The sequence below is a fragment of the Camelus bactrianus genome, chromosome 33 (genome assembly GCF_048773025.1).
Source record: "Camelus bactrianus isolate YW-2024 breed Bactrian camel chromosome 33, ASM4877302v1, whole genome shotgun sequence".
NCBI lineage: Eukaryota > Metazoa > Chordata > Mammalia > Artiodactyla > Camelidae > Camelus > Camelus bactrianus.
In genome coordinates, this window is record NC_133571.1 from 5,988,715 (window position 1) to 6,013,467 (window position 24,753).

Here is a 24,753-nt window from a genome sequence, read left to right on the forward strand (position 1 = left end):
TTTTTACCTGAAATAACAGAAAGTAATGGTGTCAAGCCCGAATATCTTTTCCTTTAACATTAATTTCTACCCACTAGGAACTTAGTGTTGGTGATAGAAGTTTTGATTCATTTATTCATGAAGACATAAGAGAACTAAAATTAGACCAACCCAGTTACAAAAGCACCAGGGCTATAAAGGTGGTTACTATCCTCTATCTTAAAAAACAAAATTTATCTTTTTCAAAATCTTATTTAGAAAATTGACTTTATTTAAAAAGTAGTATGTCCCATGATACAAAATTCTAGACATAGATTTAAAAATAGCACAAAGGAGAACATAAATATCCAGTTTCTTTCTTTTCCTACGTACATCTTTTGTGCATTTATTGTCTTTTCCTAGGTTTGCATTTATCTTCATCGTCCGATCTGATTCATACTTACAGTAAAAACATTTCAAATGTCATAGACAGGTATAAGGCAAAAGTAAAAATTCCCTTCTCTCTATCCCTTCCGCAGATACGGGTGAACATCCTTCCAAACTTTCAACCGCATGGATATATGTTGTTTTTATATAAACGGTTTCACTGTTACTCATGTTATACTGTAACTTGCTTTTTTCGCCGAATACTGTCATGGAAATCTTTCATGATAGCACATTTAGAGCTACTTCATTCTTGTTAATGGTTGTACTGTATTTCTTGATGTATTGACATCTATTTAGCCAGTTCCCTCATGATGGCTATTTAAGGCATTTCCAACATTTTATTAATAAAAATACAACGTTGTACCAAAATGTTGATAGCTTATTTTGACAAATGCAGTCATTATATTAGCTTGCACATCCTTATATCCGTCTCCTCCTTAGGCTCTGGTCTCTGTACACCTTGTCTTTTATTTCATGCTTGTGCACTTGTGCTTTTGAACAACTGGTGGGTATTAGAGTTTTCCATGAATACTTGGCTTTGATTACCCTGTTCCTAAATATGCCATTGCTTTTGTCTAGTTAAGAAAAAATTCTGTGTCCTTTATTGATCTTCAGTAAACAATAGAAATGACTACTTTAAAGTGGGTACATGTTTTCTAGGTTAGGTAAGTATTTCAATTAGGGGAATAAATACCTTTAAATTGGGAGTGTGGCTATTTCTTGTTTGGGGAGTGTGTTCTTTAGTGAACTGAATCTTGGATTGCTGGTGTTACAAGGAGTGTGTAATGAATTTCTGGGCTCTAAGTCTGAAGTCTTCACCCTATCCTAAGAGGCAGAGGAAATTTCCAAAGTTTTAATCGTAGCAATACAACACAGTGAAATACAAGAGGGGGTGCAGTGAAGAATAGATACTTGCTTTTGTTGTGAGCTTATGAGTGAATCCCAAGATCCCAGGCTTCCTGCAGCTTCTTGCCAAGGTTTTCAAGTATCCCTTTTAAAGATTAAAAAGAATTAAAGATTCCCATCTGACTACACTTATCATTTACCTATTCAATATACAGATAATGAAGGAACCCATAAGATGCTCTCATCTACTTTAATAACTGTGTTGTCCTTGATGGGTGTCCGACTCAGACAGATTGGGAATTACTAGCTTAAGGCACAATCTCTCTTTAATTTTGTCTCAGGCCTTGGTAAAACTTAACTAAATTCACATCTTTTTAGTTAAAAAAATTTCCCTCCATAGTCTCCAAGCTACCTTTAATAACAGAGTCTTCCTCATCTTCCTGAATTATTCTTATCAGACCTTCTAAGAAGCAGCTTGCTAACACTGAATGCCAAAAGCAGCTTGTTGGAGGAGAACTGATGCAAGGAGGGGGAAAAAAGTCCTGCAAAAATATCTTTCCTTCATAATTGGAAGGGGAAGAGGGAAAGTGAACAAGGGATGGAAACAAACCAATAAATACAATGCAGATAGTTTCATAGAGAGTTATTTATATTTTGGCTAGCCTCTCTATCTACTACGATCCCGTTTTCTTTTTTAGAGAAACTATCATGCTGATAATAGCAGTTTTTACTCAAAAGAAATTAACATCCTAAGATATTTGGTAATGCTTGCTCTAATACTGCTGTACCGATCCACATCATAGAAAGCCACCCAGAGGAGCAGTCTGCTTGCACACAGCCTTCAGGCTGTTTTCCCAGCCTTCGGAGCTTAGCCTCCATCTGAATGCTGCCATTAAAGATGTTGCCGGCACACCCGGGAGTGTGACTCTGGGCTGACTTAAAGCTCTTCTCTTACAGTCCTTTTCCTTTGGCACCGGCAGATAGACGCACTGTCATCTGGCTGAGGAACGAGTTCCATTCCATCACGTATTTCGGGTTTGCTGGACTGGCGCTCAGCGTATTTCTGGAATGTGTTGGAATGCAATGGAAAGATTAGTCCAAGCTTCATTCCACTGAATCCTCCTCCCTCCCCTCATGCTATTGTTTCTAGTTGCCGGGTATCTTCCAGACTGAAACTGAAGGTCTGGTTGATCCCAGCCCTAAAGTTACATTTTAACTTTAGCTCTTATAATAGGCACTAGTGTGAAGTTTCATCATCTAACAAGGAACTCCAACCCACTCTTTTATGTGTAGATAAGAAGCTTCTTGTGAAGGGATATCCAGCCAAGTGTCCCAAGCTGAACAGCAGCATCTCTCAAATTTATCCTCCACGTGAGGAGGATAAATTATTAATGAATGGATTAAAGAATTATTAACGAAAGGATTAATGAATCATTAATGAATCACTAACTTTCCTGAATAGTCAAATCAGCAAACAAAGATGATAAGCATCTCAAAGTAAAGCTAGTGGTTTTATGCACCCTTCCCTTTAAGCCTGTAGTCAAATCTCTTTTTGTAAAGGACAACAGGCCTGTGAAATGTCCCTCCTTTGGCCGCTGACTGAAATATTCCTACACATTGACTATTTCAGTTCAGTGGTTCCACGTACATTTAGCTGTACATTCCCAGTCCTGGGCCAAACCCAACCAAATACTGACACGTGTACAAGAGCCTAATTAGCATCTCAGAGGGAGACATTCCTGTCGTTAACATTACAGCTAAACTAGCAGAGGGAAGGGAACTCATTTAAGGGAAAGGCTGCTTCTAATAAATGGTGGGATTTATCACTTTCATTTTTCTGTGAGAGGGTAGTAGCCACAGGCATCTGAGAAAAAAAATTTTTTTCCTGCCCACAGAAAAATAAGTTTAGGTTAAAATCAAAAACATAATTTCTTACTTTTCTCTTCCTGGTTAAATTTTACTAAGATCCAAGGTAATGAAAGACTCAAAGAACCGATCTTTGGATTCCCAGTGAGTGTCTACATTTCAGAATTCAGCCCTAAGGCTGATTATAAATATAGCTTAGATTAGATATAGGTTAGATGATAAATATAGCTGTCCCTTGAACAACGTGGGGGGTCAGGGCGCCGACCCTCTGCGCAGCTGAAAGCCTGTGCATGACTTATAGTTTGCCCTCCATGTATGTGATTCCTCGCTTCAGATTGTGTAGTACTATAGAATTTCCTACTAAAAAAAAAAAATCCACGTATCAGTGGACCTGTGCACTTCAAACATGTTATTCAAGGGTCAACTGTATTTTTCATTTGTTTATGTTTTATACAGCAAGTTAAATATTTGCTTTCCATCCTGTACTGATAGCAAAAGCATGTGTCCTAAGTAGTAAGAACAAAAAGGCAGATACTTTGCGCAGAAAGAGAGGTTAATGACCTCTGGTCCAACCCTCTTATTTTCCAGATGAGGAAAGATGCTGTTCTCTGAGGTTCAAGGAATTCCCTGAGGCATCTAAGAACGGACAGCACTGACAAGATGGGAGGAGCTTTTAATCTCTAGCTGTGAGGGAGCTAAGCATTGTTTTTCATAATACTGAATGGAGATAAAAATGTGGTGGCCACAGAGGGACTTAGCACTCTCTTTCTATAGGCTGGTGCCTCAGCTTAGCCAGAGTGCCATAGGCTGATTCAGCCCCTGCAGGAAGCAAGACACTCAGGCCATCCATGTACTTGTTCCATCCAACCAAGCAGGACGGATGCTCTGGACTGACCTGCAGGACGCTGTAATAGTAGCAGTAAAGCCGGTGGGGCTGGAGCAGGTCCCTCGCAATCAACTGCCCTTCTTTGGCAATCTTCTTTGCTTCTTCATCATTTTCCTGAAAGATTTAAAAAGAAACAATGAATGGAAATTCCTTCTGTGACCCCCAAAGAAAGCTTAGTGTGAGTGTGAGTAGGACAGATGGAGGGTTGATTGTGAACAGCACGGTAGAGGTGAAACATGATGAAAACATAACTTAAGAACCAGGCTAGGGGAAGTTGCTATCAAATGGTACCTGTGAAAGACTATGTGATTGTTGTAATCAAAAAGCCACTTATTAGTACCCAGGTTGTTCCTTCAGTACCAGGAATAGTCAGCATTCCTAATTATACTTTTTAAAAATCGCTAATATTCTATCATACTGCACACAGGAAAGCCATATGCAAGCAGTTCTGACTCTTTATAAAGGGTCACAGGAATATTTCTGCCTCAGGCACCCAGTTATTTCCATGGCCATATGGCTTCTCAGAAACAGAATAAAGTTTTACAACGGAAGGGTCAATTTTATAATTTCACCAAAAAGCCCCACAAAGCCTTTTAATACTTTTCCTTTAAAAAAAGAATTCTTATTTTATGAGAAACTCATGATTTTTGGGATGTTGTATAGCATGACTTCATTGAGAACTTGTGCCTTTTTTCCTGACTGGGGAAAAGAAAAGGGTAACATAATTGCTTTCAATGTTTTCTTGTGCATAAAGCACTTTAACCTTTTCTCTTCAACCTGTAATTTGCACTTGGTATGTTCCTGCTTGGGTGTGTGTGCATGAATAGTCATCCCTTTAAAAAAAATCTATATTCTATGTAACAACTGGACTTAACATCTTCTAAAAATCCTGAAAAATATTGATAGAGAGTATTCAAAATGGTCCTGATGGTGATTCTCCAGATACTTCAAGGGAACAAAAATTTCACAAAATAACGTTTCTTTTGACTAAATTATGTCAGATTAAATTGTGTCATGATGGAACTCATGTATTTGTTACTGCCTAAAGAAGCTAAAAGTGCAGAAAGCATACCTTGGCCCATTCAACTTTCTCTAGTAGATCACTAAGATTTCTTTTAATTGGAACATAATGTTTCCAAGGCTTTAGTGCCGTATAGAAATGTTCATAATATGGCGAGTCCTGCTTCAGAACCAAACTGTCACCCAGCATGAGATATGGGTACCTATAAGCAGCCACGGTCCCATCCACATTCACTTGATACTTGTACTAAAAGATTAAAACAAACATAAACAAAAATTTTAACAGTCACTTGCTTCACTTCTTCTTGTCAACATCGTAATACTTAAATATAACATAATAATAATAATATATTAATTATTAATAAAATAGTATTCATAATAATTAATAATAAAATAAAGAAATTATTTCCCATTTTCCAACTTCAGTATTTACAAGTTTTATGTATTATTTTGTAACACACATCTCTTTGTATTATAATCATTAGCAGCATTTAGCAGGTCAATTTGAAGAAATATAACAAATTTAAAGACAAGATGATAAATAATTTTAGAAAGTAGTAATACCTATTTCAAATATGTCTATGGAATGGAGAATTTAGATTTCTGTAACCAGGTAAGAAAACCATTTTCCAAAGCTCTATATTTATTAAAGCTTAATGTTGACAACAGTTTATACAATTTCATTTATATATTATTTCATTTGTTCCTTCAACCCATGTAAGTATGAAAAAGGAAGGCACTGTCTCAAAGTTCAGCTTTAGAGTTGAGGAGAAAGCAACCTGGAGAAGACTGAGGACTGATATGATGCTGGTGACACAGTATGTCTACTGCTGACGTATTTGTTGGGTGAATGAACTTTGATTTATATGTCAAAATCACTTTTCATTCAATTATAATAATGTGAAGCAATTATCATTCCTCCCACCTTTTCTTAACAAATGATAAAACTTGTTTGGAAGATGTTTTTGATGTCCTCTTTTACATCTTCATGTTTACTGCAACTCATTGTAGTTATCACATTTCCACTTAAGGTTTTCTCCTTTCTATAGCATCCTGCTTCTTTTCTATTCAGAGTTGACCTTTCAATATTTCTTTTAGCATAGGTTTAGTATTGCTGAATTCTTTTAGTTTTTGCTTGTCTGGGAAATTCTTTATCTCTCCTTCTGTTCTAAAGGATAGCCTTGCCGGATAGAGTGTCCTAGGCTGCAGCTTTTTCTCACTCAGGACTTGGAATATATCTTGCCACTCCCTTCTGGCCTGTAGTGTTTGTGTAGAGAAATCAGCTGAGAGCCTTATGGGGGTTCCCTTGTAACTCACTCTTTGTTTTCTCTTGCTGCCTTTAGGATCATTTCTTTATCCTTGACTCTGGCCATCTTGATTATGATATGCCTTGGTGTGGGTCTGTTTGGGACCCTCTGTGCTTCCTGTACTTGATATCTGATTCCTTCTTTAGTTTTGGGAAGATTTCAGTCATAATTTCTTCAAATACCTTTTTCAATCCCCTTTTCTCTTTCTTCTCCTCTGGGACCCCTATTATGTGTAGATTGGCATGCTTTATATTATCCCATAGGTCTCTTATATTGCTTTCATTGGTTTCAGAGATACTTCTAAACCTCTGTTCTGAGTTCAAATCCCATGCTTTATTCATTATCTCACACTGAGAGGAACAGGATATACTCAGAGATTTGGTAATTACTTTCTTCTTAAATAATTGGTACCAAGGAGTTTGCCAGCCAACAGATTTGGTCACATAGTTCACATCTCTGTCTCCTTTGAACCTCATACATGCTCTGAAGGAGCCAAGCAGTTGTCACATGTATTTAGAGGCTATGGACACCAAGAGATGAAGTCCTTAAGTTATCCAGCAGAGGCAGGACTGGAGGCAGAACTTGAACCCCATTTTACCTGTATGCAACTTATATTCTTTTTATATTAAAAAATTTATATTCCCAGTTTATTAAAACACATCCAAAAAAGAGAAAAATAGAAAAATATACCAAAACCCTAGTTTAATCCTTGTACTATATTTTGAGTATTGAATATGATTCTGAGCTATGTGGTAAACAAAGTTAACAACAACAACAACAAAAAAAGAAACCACATGAGTTTTGTAATTCCCTATGCCTGATAAAAAAAGTGCATGTCAGGTCACAAGATAGGAGATATTTGCCCAAGCCCAGCTACTTGGTTGACTTTTACCACAAGTTTATCACTTCATATCTATCCAGGAAGACTCAAATGCATACCTTAAAGAAGTCAAAGAAACCTATCAACTTAGCTTTTCCAAGCTCCTTTTCTTTCTCTTGGAAGAAGAAATATCCTGTAATTCCTGCATCTAGTAGCTGGGGGTTTTCCTTGGACAGCTGCACCAGCTGGAGCCTCTCCTCTCGGCTGTCTCTACCTCTGAAGAAAGCTTTCTCTGTTTTATTGATCCAGGAAGGCCCTAGAAGTTTGAGACATGAAAAATCTGATTATAAATTTGACATTTTTAAGCAGCACTATATACCATAGACAAGACATGGAAACATCCTGTTCATCGACAGATGATGGATAAAGAAGTTGTGGTATATGTATACAATAGAATACTACTTAGCCATAAAAAAGAATAAAATGCTATTTGCAGCAACATGGATGGACCTGGAGATCATCATTCTAAGTGAAGTAAGCCAGAAAGAAAAATACCATATGATATCACTCAAATGTGAAATCTAAAAAAAAAAAAAGAAAGAAAAGAAAAGAAAAAAGAAGACACTAATGAACTTATCTATAAAACAGAAATAGACTCACAGACATAGTAAACAAACTTATGGTTACTGGGGGGAAAGGGGGATGCAAAGGGATAAACTGGCAGTTTGAGATGTGCAAATACTCTTATATATAAAATAGATAAAAATACAACTTTCTCCTGTATACCATAAAGAATTATATTCATTATCTTATATTAATCTATAATGAAAAAGAATATGAAAACAAATACATGTATGACTGAAACATTATGCTGTACACCTGAAATTGACACATCGTAACTGCTATACCTCAATTAAAAAAAGAAAAAAACCTGACATTTTTATATGATAAGTATAATCATCTTTAATCCACCATAGTCATTTAAGATGTTAAAACTCTTTTGCCATCAACACATCTTCTAAAGTAAATACTACTTAAAAAAAAAAAAAGCTCTAATTTTATCCTTTTGTGTACTAGTGAGAGCCCACTGAAATAATGACTCGGCTCACTCACCAAGGCACTACCTTCTTCCATCTTCTGTGCTTCACAGTAAAAAATGAACTTTCATTCTTAGACAGAGTGACTAGAACAAACTATACAACTAAGTAACACCCACACGTCTTTAACACCCAAGTTGCTCAGAATTTTGAACATATCACTTTTGAATCCAGTGAAGAATTTTTCTAATATTTTGTTAAATGCAAATACATATGTATAACTTGACTATGTGTGTGTATATATATATATTTATATCCTGTCTTTCCTGGGAGGGAAATAATCTGGAAGAATTCATTTAAATCTCTTTCTGTTATTCTAAAAGGTGGTCATTAGTTAACATCTGTCCATGTTCTAAGGGATCATAAATTCATAAAAGACAGAAACTGGAGAGGGTCAATCTCTTTATTTTTAGTACACTTTTCAGGCATTCACCGTTATCAGATAAAAAGTAGGTCAGTTTTCGTTTCACGTTATCTTTAGATAGTTTATAAGGAATCTTGTCTTACCAAATAAGCCCACTGAACTGCCCTAAACAGAAACTGAAGCTATAAAGACAAGGCAGGGTTTTTCTACTCAGGGAGTTCAGTTTAATAAAAAAAAAAGGTGTGTAGTATCATAAACCTAAGGCCATCAAACAGGAGGAAAGGAATTCAGATTGTAAAGGATCAAGAGAGGCAGAAAGAGTGAAGAGGAGAATTTCTTACAAAGTGCTGGAGGTACTAATATCCAAATGATTGTTACCACAATTCTCTTACATATGAATATTTCATATTTTTCAGAATCCTCTCTCATTTCATCCAGCAATATAAAGGCATTGAAGTCAGAATTAAACTAAGTGATAGTTTTACCAAATAGGTGTTTTCAAATGGTATCTACAAGTGAGCAACTCAAAGGAGACTCAGTTACAGTAGGTTTGGACATTACTAGCCCAACCAACACATCTTTAATTTTTGGATTAGAAGAATCCTAAACAAACCACTTTAGAGTTTAGAGTGCTGTTTTCCCTTTTTCTTGGTTAGAAAATAAGAATTTAAAGTATTTTTAAATATATACACAGACTCTCTTTGATTGAACATCCCCTCCACCTTCCTCACTTCTAAGCTTCTTCCTAGAGAATGAACTTCACCTGTATTTCCCTGAATAGAGAGGAGATCATTTGTAACACCCCTCATAGCTTCAAGTGTGGAGTGGGTGATGTCGTACGTGGGAAGGATAATGTCTCGTGAATCCAGAGAGCCACACCAGGAAATGATAGGCAAAGGGCCAGGGGTTTCATTGACTTTTCGATGCTCCAAAGGCCAGTCTCCAAGATTAACGTAAAATTCTAAATCCGGGAGAAGGACCTAAATAAACAAAAGAATGTTTATCAGTGCTGGGAAGACCTCAGTCTTTGGTAGTAAATGCTTCATTTCATTGGCTTTTAAAAAACATTTCTGAAATTTGAAAATAGTAGAAGAGAGAAGGATGCCTCTCGGTCATCAGTAGTATCAGAAGATCAAAAAAAAATGAAAATGAATATACGTATGCATATGCATGACTGGGACACTGTGCTGTGTACCAGAAATTGACACATTGTAACTGACTGTACTTCAATTAAAAAAAAATGTCAAGGGTGAGGATGGCATATGACAATTCACTTAACTAGGCATTTGCCACCTCTGCTTAGAGGTGGTATTTAAAATTGTTCTGCATTGTAGAGGTGGAAACTGGGTAGAAAGGTGCGAACACGTGGCTTTAAGCACTCTTGCTGCCAGCTGCCGAAGTGAGGATCTACAAAGTTAGACCCGAGCGCTTGCTTTCCTTCAGTATCAAACTTGTTTATAACATCTGTGTTTGTCTCAGGGACCCACTACTCCATTTCTACCTCCATGGTCAATGTCTTAGGTTAGACTTTCATCATCTCTTACCTAGATTGTTACAATAGTCATTCCTCACTAGATGTTTGATTCTAGCCTCTCACCACTCTAATCTGTCCTCCACATTGCTGCCCAAGTTTCTAAAAACCCAAATTAATGTTATTATTAAGCTCAACAGGACCTTAAACTTATGAGACAAGGTCTAAACTCTCCGACTGGAATTCAGGCCCTACTATCTTGCTTCAGCTCCTAGTGGGAGCTCTGAGACCCATCTTCCACCTGCTCATGTACCAGTAAACTTTAGGTGACTCTGAAAATGCCGCCCCGTTTAATATGTAATTCTCTCCGCTTGGAATGCTCTTCTATTGTTCACTTGGCCATCTCCTTTCTCACCCTTCATACCCAGATCTGTTACCTCCCCTATGACCCACCTTCTGCAGGCATTTTAACCCTGGGTACCTCCTCTTCTGACAGACCTATCATGTTGTGGACTGGTTTGTATTCACATCTTGTCCTCAGTTCTGAATAACAAAAACAAGTCCCACCAGAGTGAGCTGTTCAAAGACCAGAGGTGAGTCTCATTTATCTTGTTGTTAAGATTCAGAAATACAGGGCAGAGTGGACTGGTGGTAGCCCAGTAATAAAAAGCCACCTTTAGGATCAGATGCCCCATAATCTGCTCATCTGGTGGGCTACAGGGGAGGTGGGAGGCAACTGCTATTTAAAATAAGAATTGACTGCTGACCGCCGTTCCATGTACTTGGGAAATTGTATAACTCACAGCAGGAAAGTTGGTTTTTGGTTTAGAAAACTACCTTGATGATCTTTCTAGGTGAGAAAGGTAACAATGCCCATCCTCACCCTTTACTCTGCATGATCAGGAAGAAGGAAGAACAGAAGGCAGTTTGAATTGCTCTGCTGAAGAGGAATTTATAGAGTTTGGCACATGGGGAAAGAGGGGCTGAACAGAGGGATGGGCGGGGTCGGGGGGAGTTGCTGGGGATGTGGAGAAGTCTTCTGAAAGCGAGGAGGCCCCATCATGTTTAGTAAGAAGCCAAGACCTGAGGACCAAGGCCAGTCAGGGGGAAATTCCCAGAGGCAAGGATAACGGAGAGTCTGATTAACACAGGGGTGTCTATTTTCAAATGTTAGGATTTCTGTTTGGTTTGGTTTTGCGTACTGTGCACTGGCATCAGACAACCTCTCTCTGTCACGCCAACATTCAGCTAAGTGCTCCAATCACACTATTTCTTAGAGCACTTAGGATAAAACAAGGAAAAGTTGTTCTAAGCTCAACTTATTTTGAGTGACAAGAAGAAAACTGGTGTCGAAAGTGAAAACTGAATGGAAGGCGTATTCAGCAGGAATGGAGAACTTCAAGAAGGCACCTTGCAGCTGTAAATGCCTGGGAGTTCGCAGAAACCTTGGCAGTATATTACCTGGCCTCCTGACCTGGGGTGGGGGGGTCAAGCCATTTAAGTTAAATATTAAAGGAAAGAGATAGACATAAAAGTAAAGAACTGTATGAACACTCAGGTAGTCGCCAAGTGCACATTTTCAAGCCTGGAATCCATTTCTGTCTTTTACTATTATTATTCTAAGAATTAAGTGTTAGGGGGAGGGTATAGCTCAGTGGTAGAGTGTGTGCTTGGCATGCACGAGGTCCTGGGTTCAATCCCCAGTACCGCCATTAAAATAAATAAATAAATATACCTAATTACCTCCCTCCCCCACTCCAAAAAAATAGATTAAATAAAAAGTTAAAAAAAAGGAAAAAAAATTTTTTTAAGGAATTAAATGTTATAAATACATAATTAAACTCTCTTGTTTTTGGAATCAGTGAATTCATTCTCATACCTTTCTTGCCAGTGACAGCAAAATTTCGTCTGAGAACATTTTGAAGTCTGTGTATTTCCCTAAAGATCGCCGGTAGATGTGGTTCTTGAGAACTGTGTAATGAACAATGGCGCCCCTCTCATCCCCAAACCTTTCTGGAACTTCGTTTAGCATCTGCTGGAGATTGATGCTGGGGAAAGATGCAAAATCTTTTGCAATCTGTGGCTCGTTGGCTGGACAGGACAGAGTTTTCTGCCAGGCCTGGGGCTCCTCTTCTGGGCACTCACAGTACTCATGGTACACCGGTCCTGGGGAAAGCAAAATACGTACACTGCCAGGGTCCCGCACAAGCACTGCAGCACAGGGAGTTGTTTCTGCCCCTGCTGTGGACATGGAATGACCTCTTGGTAAATCCTAAGATTATCCAGACAGGGCTAATCTGCCCTGAACAAATCAGTGGTAAAGGTAGTTATGTCAGAGTCTTGTGCTCCTGCCTTCTGTCCCCGTCTCACTCCACCCCACACCACCTAGGACAGGACCTGCTCTCTCCCGATATGACAGACTCTCAGTCAGTTCACCGATAAAGTCATTTCTAAGGAGTTATAAATGATTAATGAACATAAAACAACTTACCTTTTAACCAGGAAAAAGAGAATCTATTACTTTTCAGGCATTATTATGTAGTAGGGCTGGTGATTTTTTGAAACAAGATGGGGTCTCTTCCTCTGAGTCCCTAAAATCATCTCCATCAGCACATCTCAAAGAGGAAGTATGAAACCCAGGGGCATCTTGCAGTGTAATTTGAAAGTGGCCAGACATATGTATAAAACTATTCTGAAGAATCATTTCAAAAAGAATTTACATCAAAGTTATGTCTTATTTCAAAATATATCCATATTTATTTTAATATAAAATAATTTTTAAAAGTTATTTTATTTTCTTGAGGATTTCTACTTCAGACCATGACAGGTAATAGGGATCAATTTACCCTCCTACCTGAAACTATCAAAAAACAAAACATATCTTTTTTTTTTTTTAAGACACTAGACATTAGGCAATGGACAGTGAGTCTGAGAGATGAGGAACAAATGAGGTGAACCCTACAATAACTGAAGCTCACTGTCTAAGGGAGTTTCTAGGTTGTGTAAAGGGAAGAAGAATCCAGGCAGAGCCCAGCAGTCTCACCGAGTGGAGGAGACAGAGCTGAAATTCCAGGGAGATCAAGGCAACAGAAGCTGTAGGACATACTCACTGCAGAGAGAGAGAACGCCAGAGATCTGCCCAAGGTTCCCTTCAGATATTTAAGGCATATTTATCAGTATCTATCTATCTATCTATATATCTATATATATAGAGAGAGAGAGAGAGAGGAAATTATCCAAGGCAGAGAAAGAACCATCCAGAAAGATTAGAGGCAACAGTACCCATTGTTCATACAGGGCTGGGAATGGTGCCTATTCCTACAAGCCAGACTGGAAAGCAGCCAAATTCATAGGGATTGGGTAGCGTATGCAGAGAAGTACTGCCTGACTAGTAAGGAATAATCAGCGCTAGACTAAACATGGCTCCAGGTTTGCCTAATAAGTCATAAAAGAAAACTTGAAGATTAAACTATTTCTAAGTAACTCAACTGCATCTTAGAGAAAAAGCTCAAGAAGATAAGAAAACATCAAGCAGTGAAGAATACGCTGGATGGAATTAATGACAAATTGGACATTGCAGAAGAAAAGATTAGTGAACTTAGAGCAATAGAAACTATACAAAATGAAATGGAGAGAAAAACATTTTTTTAAATGAAAAGAGGATAATTGAGTTGTGGAATAATTTCAAGCCTAATATATGGGTAATTAGAATTCTTGGAGGGGAGCTGGGGTAGAATAGAAAAAAATATTTGAAGAAATAATGGCCAAAATTTTTCTAGATTTAATGAGAGCTATAAACCCAAAGATCCAAGAAACTCCACAAACCGCAAGCACAAGAAATGTGAAGAAACCTACCCCAAAGCACATACTAATCAAATTGCTCAAAGCAACCGATGAGAAAGCCTTCAGCTCACGGAGGAACAAAGATAGGGATGATGGCAGACTTATCACTGGAAATAATGCGAGCAAGAACACAGTGGAACAAAATATGTCAAGCACTAAAAAACAAAACCAAACCAAACACTGTTAACCTATACTTCTACCTGGTAAAAATGTCTTTCAAAAATGAAGGCAAAAATAAAGACATTTTCAGACTCTCAAAAGCTGAAAGAACTAATCACCAGCATTCTCACATTAAAAGCAAGATTAATGGGAATCTTTTAGGTAAATGATATTAGATGAAAATATGTATCTATGCAAAAGAATGAAGAATACTGGAAATGGTAGCTACCTGGGTAAATACACAAGATTTGTTTTTTGCTCATTTAAATCTCTTTAAATTACCAAGTGTTTCTTTCCCTTAAAAATATCAAGTTAAATTGAGCTCCACGAGGTACATATATCATGTTTCTCCTGGTGCACATTGACTTCGAGGTCATCATAACCCACTGTGAAAGCCATGGGGTCTACCCCTAAGGCTGGCTCTTGATTACATAATAATTACTCACCTTTCAAAATATAGGGAGACTGAGCGACATGTTCATCACCATAAAGGACCTCTATCTTCAGCCCTTCGTTGACACTTTCATACATTCTATATCGCATCAAAAATGTCCCATCATTCCTGTCCAAAGGTTTAGGGACGTGAATCCGAACTAACTCTTTAGGCGAGAGAGATTTGATTACTACTTTGAATAGCGTTTGACCTGAAAGAAAAAAAATTATAAGTGATTCTACTATTTCATAGTTATTTTGTTTTACCAATTATTGGATAGTTGTCTCTACACAGAAGTTATTTTTTTCTGTACCATCGGTGGTAAAATTATTTCAGTTTGGAAGATCCTTGAGGCCAGGAACCATGTTTGGTTTACGTCTTCAAAACCAAGGATCTGATTCAACATTTGATTCCTTAGTCAGTCAATAAAGATTTACTGATTGAACAAAATCATTGAATAAAAAAAATTCTTAAAAAAGCAAGGAAGAGATGAATTTTTTGCCTATTTGGCATCTTCTCCTTTGGGTGGGTTTAAAGCTCAGGTAATTAAAAATCCATAAATTTTTAGAACAACAGCACACTAAGGCAATCTAACTTTCTCCTTGTAAAATATGCATAAGCTTTCTTTGTAAATCATTTTAATACCCAACAACCCTTAATTCTGAGGAAATCTCCCTTTTATAAACCCAAACTTCAAGTTATATTCCTAAATCCATTTCCTTAAGTAGAGAGAGATTACAGCTAGTTGCTAGACTCTGTACAAATAGAACACACACACACACACACACACACACACGAACACACACACTCATACATACCTTTGTAAATACTAGAGTTTACTCCTCTAAGCTTGTTTCCTCAAGTTGAAATTAAATGTTATCCTAGGATGATCTAAGATCCCTTTCAGCTCCAAAATTCTGTGGGTTTTCTGTTCCAGGATAAAGCATACCTAACTTAGCAAATTTTCCCTTCTCTTGGCAGTATATTAGCTAACTTTTTAGGCTTTGAAGCAATACTGTTGCTGGAATAAATGTTGGGACTTCTTTCTTCAGAGAGGACGGTGGAGGTACCTGCACTCAGTGCAGATCTGACCCTCAGGAGCTTGACAAATAAAGATCAGTTAATGTTCTCAGCGCAGTTAATCACCATATCAAAGGGAAATGTTTAAAAAAAAAGTGGCGAATCTTGTGAAACACACAGCCCTAGTAAACAATAAGCTGTGATCAGAGCATTCTTTCATCTCATCTCTATCATATTTCATAATATTCAATATTAAGCATATTTAATATACATTTTTGAAATTACTGAAGAAAAGTTTGTTTCTCCGATTCTTGGTTTCTAAATCTAGTGAGAGATCTTTCTTTTGATCTTCAAGGGTTTTACTTTTTCTTGTGGGTCAAAAGAAATGTTTCTGAGTCTCTTCAATTTAGTAATAGTGATACAGTATCTGACATCTTGCTGCTAAATAATTAAGTACCAAACACATACATTTCAGGATTCTTGAAACAAATGTGATAAAATTATGAAAGAAATCTGCTAAAATAAATGAACTATAATAGATAAATGTAAGGGATGTTGTGAAAAAAAGTAATAATTTAACGTGAAATTATCATAAATATTGGCCAATTACCTGAAATGCTTCATGAAACACTTATTGCTTTATGTTATTTCCACTTGGTTTCAGAAAGGCAATGTGGTGTGGTAGACTGAAAATTCAGGAAGGCAGAGCTGGGGACTAAAAAGCTATTTCCATCAGTGGTCTCTCTAAACTGGAAACAGGACAGAAAAGTTTTCTTGTCTCCTGATTAAATAATGCTATTCTCCACATGTTTACCATTTTAAATATATAAAACAGATAGAAGACAAGCGTATTAATGACTATGTGATTTTTTTGGAAAGAATTGGATGTGCAGAAGAAAACTATCTCCAAACACTTTTTAAAAAATTTTTTATTATTTTTATTTCATTATTTTAATTTAATTTTTAAAATTGAAAATATTGGATTAGATCTCTATGGTCTCTTTCAGTTATAACATTTTTTTTTGGTCTCTGAAGTTGCATTTAAATTATTCAAAATGTGTGTATAAAAACATAGCCATTGGAAACACATATTTTAAATGTTCCATTATTTTTATAGTGATCTTTCATGTCTCTGTTCTTGTTGGCATGAAATTAATGTTAGAATCAATGCAAAATAATAATGATCAAGAGTGAAACAGAAATAAACAATTCTAACAGCATAAAAGAGAAAATGAGAAGAGCGAAATTTCAAATTGCTTCAAAGGGAAAGAATGTGAATTCTCATTTGCCTTGGGGGGTAATAACATGGAGCAGAATCAAAGTTCAGCTTGAGTTTTTCTACTCCTCAAATTCAGACTTCTTCAGGAAAGAGCCAACGGAAAGAGAACGCAGTGACTAAGGGGAGAAAAGGCTGGCAGTATCAAAGTCTTACATCATTGGAACCAGAAATGTTGAAGACTTTTGATCTGAAAAGAAATCAAATACATTTAAATTCACTTACTTAGTCAGGGAGACTGTGCCAGTCCCTGAGCTTGAGATTTTCATATGTATTTTCTCTTATTTATTTCCTCCGGGAACTTTTGAGGTAGGTATTTGTCACCCCATTTTACAGATCGGGAAGCCAAGGCTCCCTTGAAGAAGTTAAGCAGCTTGCCCAAGGTCTCATACCTCTGAGCAGCAGAGCCAAAATCTGAACACAGATTGAGTCTTTCTTCATTCAAAGCCCATTCTGAATCCAACTCGTTACGTTGGTAATGTTAACATGTAAGTTCCCAGAATTCATAGTTGGAAAAATAACCTTTGGCACTGCTGGTACCATGGAGTCAGCACCTCCCTTGTTGTTCAGAAGTTTATTAAGGCCCTCTACAGCTGCAACAAAAGTGTCGACTCCACCTGGCCAAGGGAATGGAGTCCCATAAGGACAACCTGTTGTGCCTTGAGGCTAAGAGGCAAATCCTCCCAAACGTCTGGCTGCCTGCTAACCGCGTACACTCTCCAGGGTCCCACTGAAAACTGGTTCACAATAATCATATTACTAGCAATTTGATAAAAGGGAAAGAGCATTGAACTTGGTATTAAAAAGGTCAAGTGTCTGGTCGTGGCTCTGACACTTAACAGCTGTGGGGCCACAGGAAAGACATTTATTTTCACCAACCTTGTTTCTTATGAGAAAAGTGAAGAGAATAGTATCTATCCTTCCTGCCTTACAAGATGATTGAGGAGAGCAAATTAAACAGCGCACAGTTGAAAACACTAAAGTGCTACACAACTGTAGATAATTTTATGAAGATGTCATTCCTGATAAAGGTAGAGAACTGAGTAGAACATGAATACTTGTATTGTAAAATCTTGACATACGCCAATCACCCTCCATCCATCCCTTCTTTCTTTTCTTCTACAGTATCCACTGAGCGTCTCTGCCAGGCATCGTGTTAGACGCTGGGTATACAACAGTGTCAACAGATTCTGCCTACATTAATAATAGAAGGAAGTACTCAATTTAAGTCAGAGGTTAGTGAAAATGAAGACATAGATTTTTTTTTTCCGCATCCAAGGTCACAGACCACCGAGTTTTTGTCTGTGGACCCTTGTTTGAAATCCCGTTTCATAGCTTTCAAGTTCACACGTTTGTTACCTACGTACCTGGAGATAAGCAGCATAATAATAGTGTTCAGATAAATGCAGTACTGTTAAATGGGAGTGGTAATTAATAAGGGAATCTTGGTAAGTCATGTAAGATGGTCTATAGCTTGAGAAAAATTTGACTCTTTTCAATTAGTTCTTGGAGAAAGAAATTTTTCAGAATCTGCAAGTGCATGATGGTGGCAGAAAATGTAAGAGACTGAGTGAGATTTTCAGAAGTAAAGGGTAGCTTTTTTTTTAAGTAGTTTTATGCTTTGTTTATCATTGTATTACTTAATTATTTTATTTTGGTGGGGAGAGGTAAATAGGTTTATTTGTTTTTAGAGGAGGGACTGGGGATTGAGCCTAGGACCTCGTGCATGCTAAGCAAGTGCTCTACCACTTGAGCTATACCCTCCCCCAGGGCAGCTTTTTAAATGGAAGCTAGAAATCAAGTGTCCTGAAAAGAAATGAGGAGAATCCAAAGGAATGAAAATGAGGTTGTCTGAAAAGACTTGGTGAAAGTCTTTAGTCTGTTCATTTTTTCCTTATGCCTTTTCTCCTGATTATAAAAACATTATGATCACTTTGGGGGAAGTTTTTTTGGGGAAAAAAAGAAGAGTGAAAAAAAATGTATCACTCTCTCTCTTGCTATGACCACTGATAACATCGATGAATGAGGTACAGATTTATTTATTTATGTTAAAGTTGGAGTGAAACCATGTAATTTGTTTCCTGTTCCATCCTTAACCCAGTACAAGCATTGTTAAACGATCTTTTAAAACACAACTTTAAATTTTTTAAAATTTTGATTGTGGAGAAAAAAAACACATAAAATTGACCATCTTCACCATTTTTAAGTGTACAGTTTAGTAGTGTCAAGTATATTCACACGTCTGTGCAAGGACTCTCTAGACCTTTTTCATTTTGCAGAACTGAAACTCTGTACGCATTCAACAACTTCTCACTTCCCTCTTCCATCAGCCCCTAGCAACCCCCATTCTACTTCCTGTTTCTATGAATTTGAATACTTTAGATATCTCCTATCAGTGGAATCAAAAATATTACTTTTAAAGGTTGTTAAATATTCCATCGCATGAATGTACTATACTTCGTTAAGCAATCACCTTACAGTTGGCTATTTAAACTTACTGTAATAAATAATCATAATCCTGCAAGAATATCCTTGCCCATAAATCTTTGACCACATTCTGATCATTTTCTCAGGACTAGAAGTCAGATTCCCAGATTAAACGGCATAGACATTTTTCATAAATTATTTTTTAATTATATTTTCTAACTGTGGGAACTCATATTTTTGCACATTAGGTTTGAAATGTTTAAGACTCTTGATATGTTTGGAAAATTACTTTCCAGAAACATTTGATCATTTGTGCTCCTGAGACCAAGCAGGACCCTGTGGGGCACCCCCGAACCCCTCCTGTTTAAAGAAAAATTGAAGTCTCCCAGGCCTCCCTGAGTCAAAAAAGAGCAGGCTGAAGCAGTGGATGATGAGAACCACAGAGTCACAGACTCACTGTCTGATGCACATCCTGAGGTGCTTTTACAGATACTATAACCGTCACCAGAGGGAAGAGCTAAACTGCGTGATGACCAGGTCTCTCCTCTAGTTTCCCCTTCAGTTATCTTGCAAACTGTTACTGGCGCAGTTGTCCCCAGGATCATACCCTTGTGCCTCCCTCAGGAGGAGTCTCAGGAGGAAGCTGCACAGCAGAAAAAAAGACCTGGTTACAACCAACTAGGCTCAAGATGACGGAGGATTTGACCTCCAGTAGACCTTGAGCCTCACAATATGCTCACTGTAACTCATTAGGATGCTAAATGACATACCTACCAGCGCCTTGACAGTTGATGATTGCCATGACAACAACCAGAACAGTGTATACAAGGACTGGAAAAACAGTAATTGGCTCCAGCATACCCAGAAAGAGAATATGATGGCAAAAGTCTCCAATGAAAGCCCACGTGGCCTGACCTAGACTGGAGCTGTCTCAACCAGCTATCTTGGCTGATGGCTCCCCACTCAAGGGCTTTCTTGCCTTTTCCCCTTTGGAGCAATAAAGCAGCCTTTCAATCTGTCCCTCTGCCTCTGCTGAGAATTCTTCCTTCACCTGGGGGATGAGGGTGGTGGCAAGGACCCAGACTTTTGGTGGGCTTTCCAATTTGGGGCTCTCTCTACCCACTAACACCCCCTCACCCCAGCAGAGGATGAAGGCCACTGTCTGAGAGAATCCCATTGCTCCCTTAACAGCTTTGCGTACTACCACTTAAAAAATACTTGCCATTATTTTTAGATTAAAAAAATGAAATTTTATTCAAATTTATAGTTCTCTCATTAAGAGTAAGATTAACAGTATTTCACTTTGGATCATGGAATTTTACTTTTTCATGTATAAATTAATTTTTCCCTTAGTTTTCCATCTTCTTTTCTTTCTAAAATCCCCCCAATTATAAAATTAATGTTAGAAAACAAAACTATAAAGAAGAAAATACACCCCATAGTGAAAGACTGAATCTGGGTTTAAGAATCCTTCTCTGATCCTTAGGGCTGTGGATCTTTCTAAAATTAACAAAAGTACTCAGAGTTTTCCACAGGCCGTGGAAGGAGCACTGAGTATTCTGATTGTCTCTGTTGAAAAGGGTGCCAGTTGGCAGGACATAAATTAGACAGAAATTCGCAAATCCTGACTGGCAACAACTTGAAACTAGCAGAACAAGTTGTAAGAAGTTGCAAAAGTAAGATGTTAAGGAGAACGTGGGAGGACGACTGGGCAGAAGGGATTCGGGACAAGATCCACCCTCTGCAGAGAGAAAACCTAAGGAATTCCGGGTTTCACCAATTCCTGCAATCTGCTCCCAAGAACTTAAAACTCCAAGAAAACAAAAATCCAGCGTGCAGAACTTCCTCCTGTCTGCCCACCGCTCCGACATTTCCTTTGAGTAGGAGGGAGCTCGTCCAAACCCAGCAGGCCTAAACGATGTAACCCTACCCAATTCTTCGGCTTGATGACTCAACACGTGAAGGCACTCCCTGCATGCTGTAACATCTCAGACAAGTCGGGGTGGGAAGACCATCTCCAACTTGTGACTCACGCGGCATTAACGTGCTGGGCGCCATCCACTCGGAGTATCAGTCCCTGCACGTTAACTGAGGACGGGCCCTCGGAGTTCGTTCATCCATCCATCCATTCATTCATTCAAACAGCAGACTCTTGTTACAAGTCCCTCCCGCCTCTGGGTCCGGGGAGGGCGAGAGGAGAGTAGGTGACCAGACCCCGGGGAAGGGCACTGACGCCGGGGGTGGGGGGAGTGGGAAGGACGCCAGGAGGACGGAGGGGAGCGCGCAGCCGGGCGAAGGAGGCCGGCGGCCCAACGCTACCTGGGGGCGAGCGAGTGAGGTTTTGGCCCTCGGAGCTGACGGCCTGCAGGTAGAAATAGCGGACGGGCAGCACGGCGCCCGCGCGCAGCCCGGGCCCCCACACCAGGCTCCGCGGCGCGCTGACCGGCGCCTCCGGGGCCCCCGCGGCCACCAGCAGGGCGAGCTGCAGCGGCAGCAGCGGGGCCCGCGGGAGGCGGCGCATGGTGGCCGGGCCGCGGCGGTCCAGCTCGGCGGCGGGCGGCGGGCGGCGGGCCGGCGGGGAGCGGCGGGGCGGGGCCGGGAGCGCGGCGGCCCGGGGCTGGGCCCACCCCCGGGCGGGCTGCGCGCCGCCGCCCGCCGGCCCCTCCCCGGCTCGCTCCCCGGCCGGAGCGCCGGGGCGCCGCCGGGGTCCGCGGTGGACGCGTCGCTCCCCCGCCAGCCGCGCGGGATCCGGGAGATCGGGGTGTGCGAGGCTGCTGCGCCCGGCCCCCGCCTCCGCTTGCTGGAGTCTGACCGCTGTTTAGAGGAAACCGCAGACATAGTGGTGATTGCTGTGGGACGAGGGAAAAGGCCCAGCGGCCGAGAACCTCGAAGGGTTTAAGGAAATGCCTTCAAACACGGAATTGCTCTGGGTTTGCAAGACACAGAGCAAATGTCACGCCCCTCCTCCCCTCCAAGGCCAACTCTCCCAGTCCCTGCGTTCATACCAGCACCAGATTCTATTGCGTGTCTTGTCTGTTTTCTGCTCCGCAGCCTCCCTCGCTGGACTGTGCCCCCTAATCCCCTAACCCCCCACATTTCCCTTCTTTCAACAAGTGTTTACTGAGCACCCACTGAGTTCGGGCCAAGCCTCAGGCAAGGAGCCCGGAGCTGGGCACAGAGTAGCAGAAGTCAGGGTTGAGCCTAGGGGGTGGGTGAGCGTCACCTCAAAGTCAGAAACTCCTGTCCCTTGTCATGGATGAGGAGTAATTGGTCTTGATTAGTCTCCAGATGCTGGAAGTTGGATCTGGGAAGAGATTGGCATGGGCCCTGATCGCTTGGAGCCACTGTCTGCCTCTCTTTTCTGACCACTTTATCTACATTGGTTAATTGTTTTTCCTTCTTTTATCTGCTTATGGTTTGAATCGATTCAGAGGAAATAAAAATTCTTTACAGGCTGGGTGAACTAGGGGAAACTCACATCCCGGATGGACGGAGGGTTTCTGCACCCTCCTTCTGAATCCAGAGACGCCAGAATCAGGCCCTGGGCAGCCACCTGGCTTTATTTGGGCTGCTCAGCTTTCCTGCTGTGATTTTACCAGGGCAAAATCTTTCCCATGTTTTCACCTATTTTAGTAATGCTGAGCAGAGTTTGTAGACAGTGTTCTTTGTACTTTGGAAAGATTTTCAGGAACTGGTGGTAAATCACTGATAAATTGTAGGGCTAAACTGTAGCATTTCTTGGTGTTACTTTCACTGCTGAAGTTTATCTCTTGTGAGTACATATTTTAAATGGAAAGCTTTGCTTTGTTCTATCACTTAAATATTGTTTGGAACACGTTTTGTTTGCATTTTTGCAAAATCAAAATTAAAATTTTTTTCAGAGAAATAATCTGAGGTTTAGCTGGTACTGGATGGTAGTGAAATATTACCTAATAAATTATATGATGCTTGTGGTATTTTTGAGAACGTATCAAGGAAGCTGTATAATTGTATTTGAACACTTGTTTAGCTGTTCAAATACTGAGTCTTTACCAACCTGTTTTCTTTCTCATCTTAACCCATATCTTAAAAAAAATCTCTCTCTTCACATCAGCCAATGCCTTGATTAGATTCTTTACGATAAATCAAATTTCATTCGCTCAACAAATGTTTATTCCATGCCTATTAGGTTTCAGACCTTCTACTTTGACTTCACAGGCCCCTGCGGTTAGTGGAAAAGAAAGACAAAGAGGCAACATAAATAGTGTGATAGTGTTAAAATATGGGTGTCGGGAGCTGGGTAGGGTCTGGGATTTTACCCTACTTACAGGCTAAGGAATTAGTCTGTTACTGTTACATGGATGTTGTCAAGAGACACAGGATTCCTGGTTCAGAGATAAAGGACTTTTTTATGCACAGCAAAAGCGGTAGCCAGAGCTTCATGTTGGTTGTGTTGGATCCCCGTGTCCCTTGTTATGGGCTGAGTTGAATTCCTCCGTAATTCATACGTACAAGTGCTAACCCCAGCACCTCAGAATGTGACTGTACTTGGGGACAGGGCCTATAAAGAGATGATTAAGGTAAAAGTAGGCCCTAATCCAATCTAACCAGTATCCTCATAAGAAGAGGACATTTGGGCACACAGCGGGACACCGGGGATGCTTGGGCACAGAAGAAAGGCCATGTGAGGATGCAGCCACCTGCAATCCAAGGAGAGAGGACTCAGGAGAAATCAGACCTGCTGACATCTGGATCTTCAACGTCTAGCCTACAGAAATGTGGGAAAAATAAATTCTGTTGTTTAAGCCACCCAGTTTATGGTGTTCTGTTACATCAGTTGTAGCAGAGGCATACCACTCTCTCCGACTCCACACCCCCCGAAGTCCAGTGGGGACGAAGCAAAAGGCCTTTCATCCCTTCATGATGCCTGAAGTGAGTCACATCATGAGAGAGACTTCTCTAAATTGAGGGGCTTGCTACTTTTAGAGTAAGGGGTATTAAATCTGCTCTTCCTTGGCGGAGAAGTGTTATCTCATCCCTCAAGGATGCTTGCTGCAAACACGCCCTGAGAAATGGCATGGGTAAAGACTGGTCAAGGACTCACATTCTTGGCATACCCAGCAAATATGTTCTGGTATGTTCAGAGCTGATGCCCGATTGCCTCTCCCAACATAAGTATACCTACCATGTGAGGCCCAGTTAACCCAGCCTTGGGAGAATCGAGAGGCTTTCTGAGAGAGGTGACATCTGTGCTGGATCACAAAGGTCAAAAAGGAATCTGCCGCAGGAAGAGGGGGAGAAGGGCATTCCAGGCAGAAGAAACGTCCCACACAAAACTTGAAATAAATGACACACTCCAAAAGGTTTTCTATTCCTTTTCACAATCATCTCTATTTTGAGTTCAGACACATCGAATTATAGTCTGTGTGTGACTCTGGAAGGTCTACATTTAATACATGTGCTTTTATGAATTGCACTGGCCCCTGGAGTCTTCACATTAAAACGGTAAAACTCACAGCTATTGATTGTCCACT

The 24,753-nt window shown here is 39.8% G+C and overlaps 1 protein-coding gene and 1 non-coding gene across 2 annotated transcripts; one reads left to right on the plus strand and one right to left on the minus strand.

The window, feature by feature from the left end:
- Positions 1 to 229: 229 nt before the first annotated feature.
- Positions 230 to 21,814, minus strand: POGLUT3 (protein O-glucosyltransferase 3). The gene is made up of 8 exons (XM_045506106.2): positions 21,560 to 21,814; positions 14,531 to 14,728; positions 11,962 to 12,248; positions 9,375 to 9,591; positions 7,270 to 7,466; positions 5,076 to 5,270; positions 4,013 to 4,117; positions 230 to 2,314 (listed from the first exon to the last, which is right to left on the minus strand). Exons 1-8 carry the CDS (start codon positions 21,759 to 21,761, stop codon positions 2,189 to 2,191), a joined length of 1,527 nt encoding a protein of 508 aa, XP_045362062.2. The 5' UTR covers positions 21,762 to 21,814; the 3' UTR covers positions 230 to 2,188.
- On the plus strand, positions 11,722 to 11,794 carry TRNAA-GGC (transfer RNA alanine (anticodon GGC)). The gene has a single exon. It is a non-coding gene; the product is annotated as a tRNA-Ala (tRNA).
- Positions 21,815 to 24,753: the final 2,939 nt, after the last annotated feature.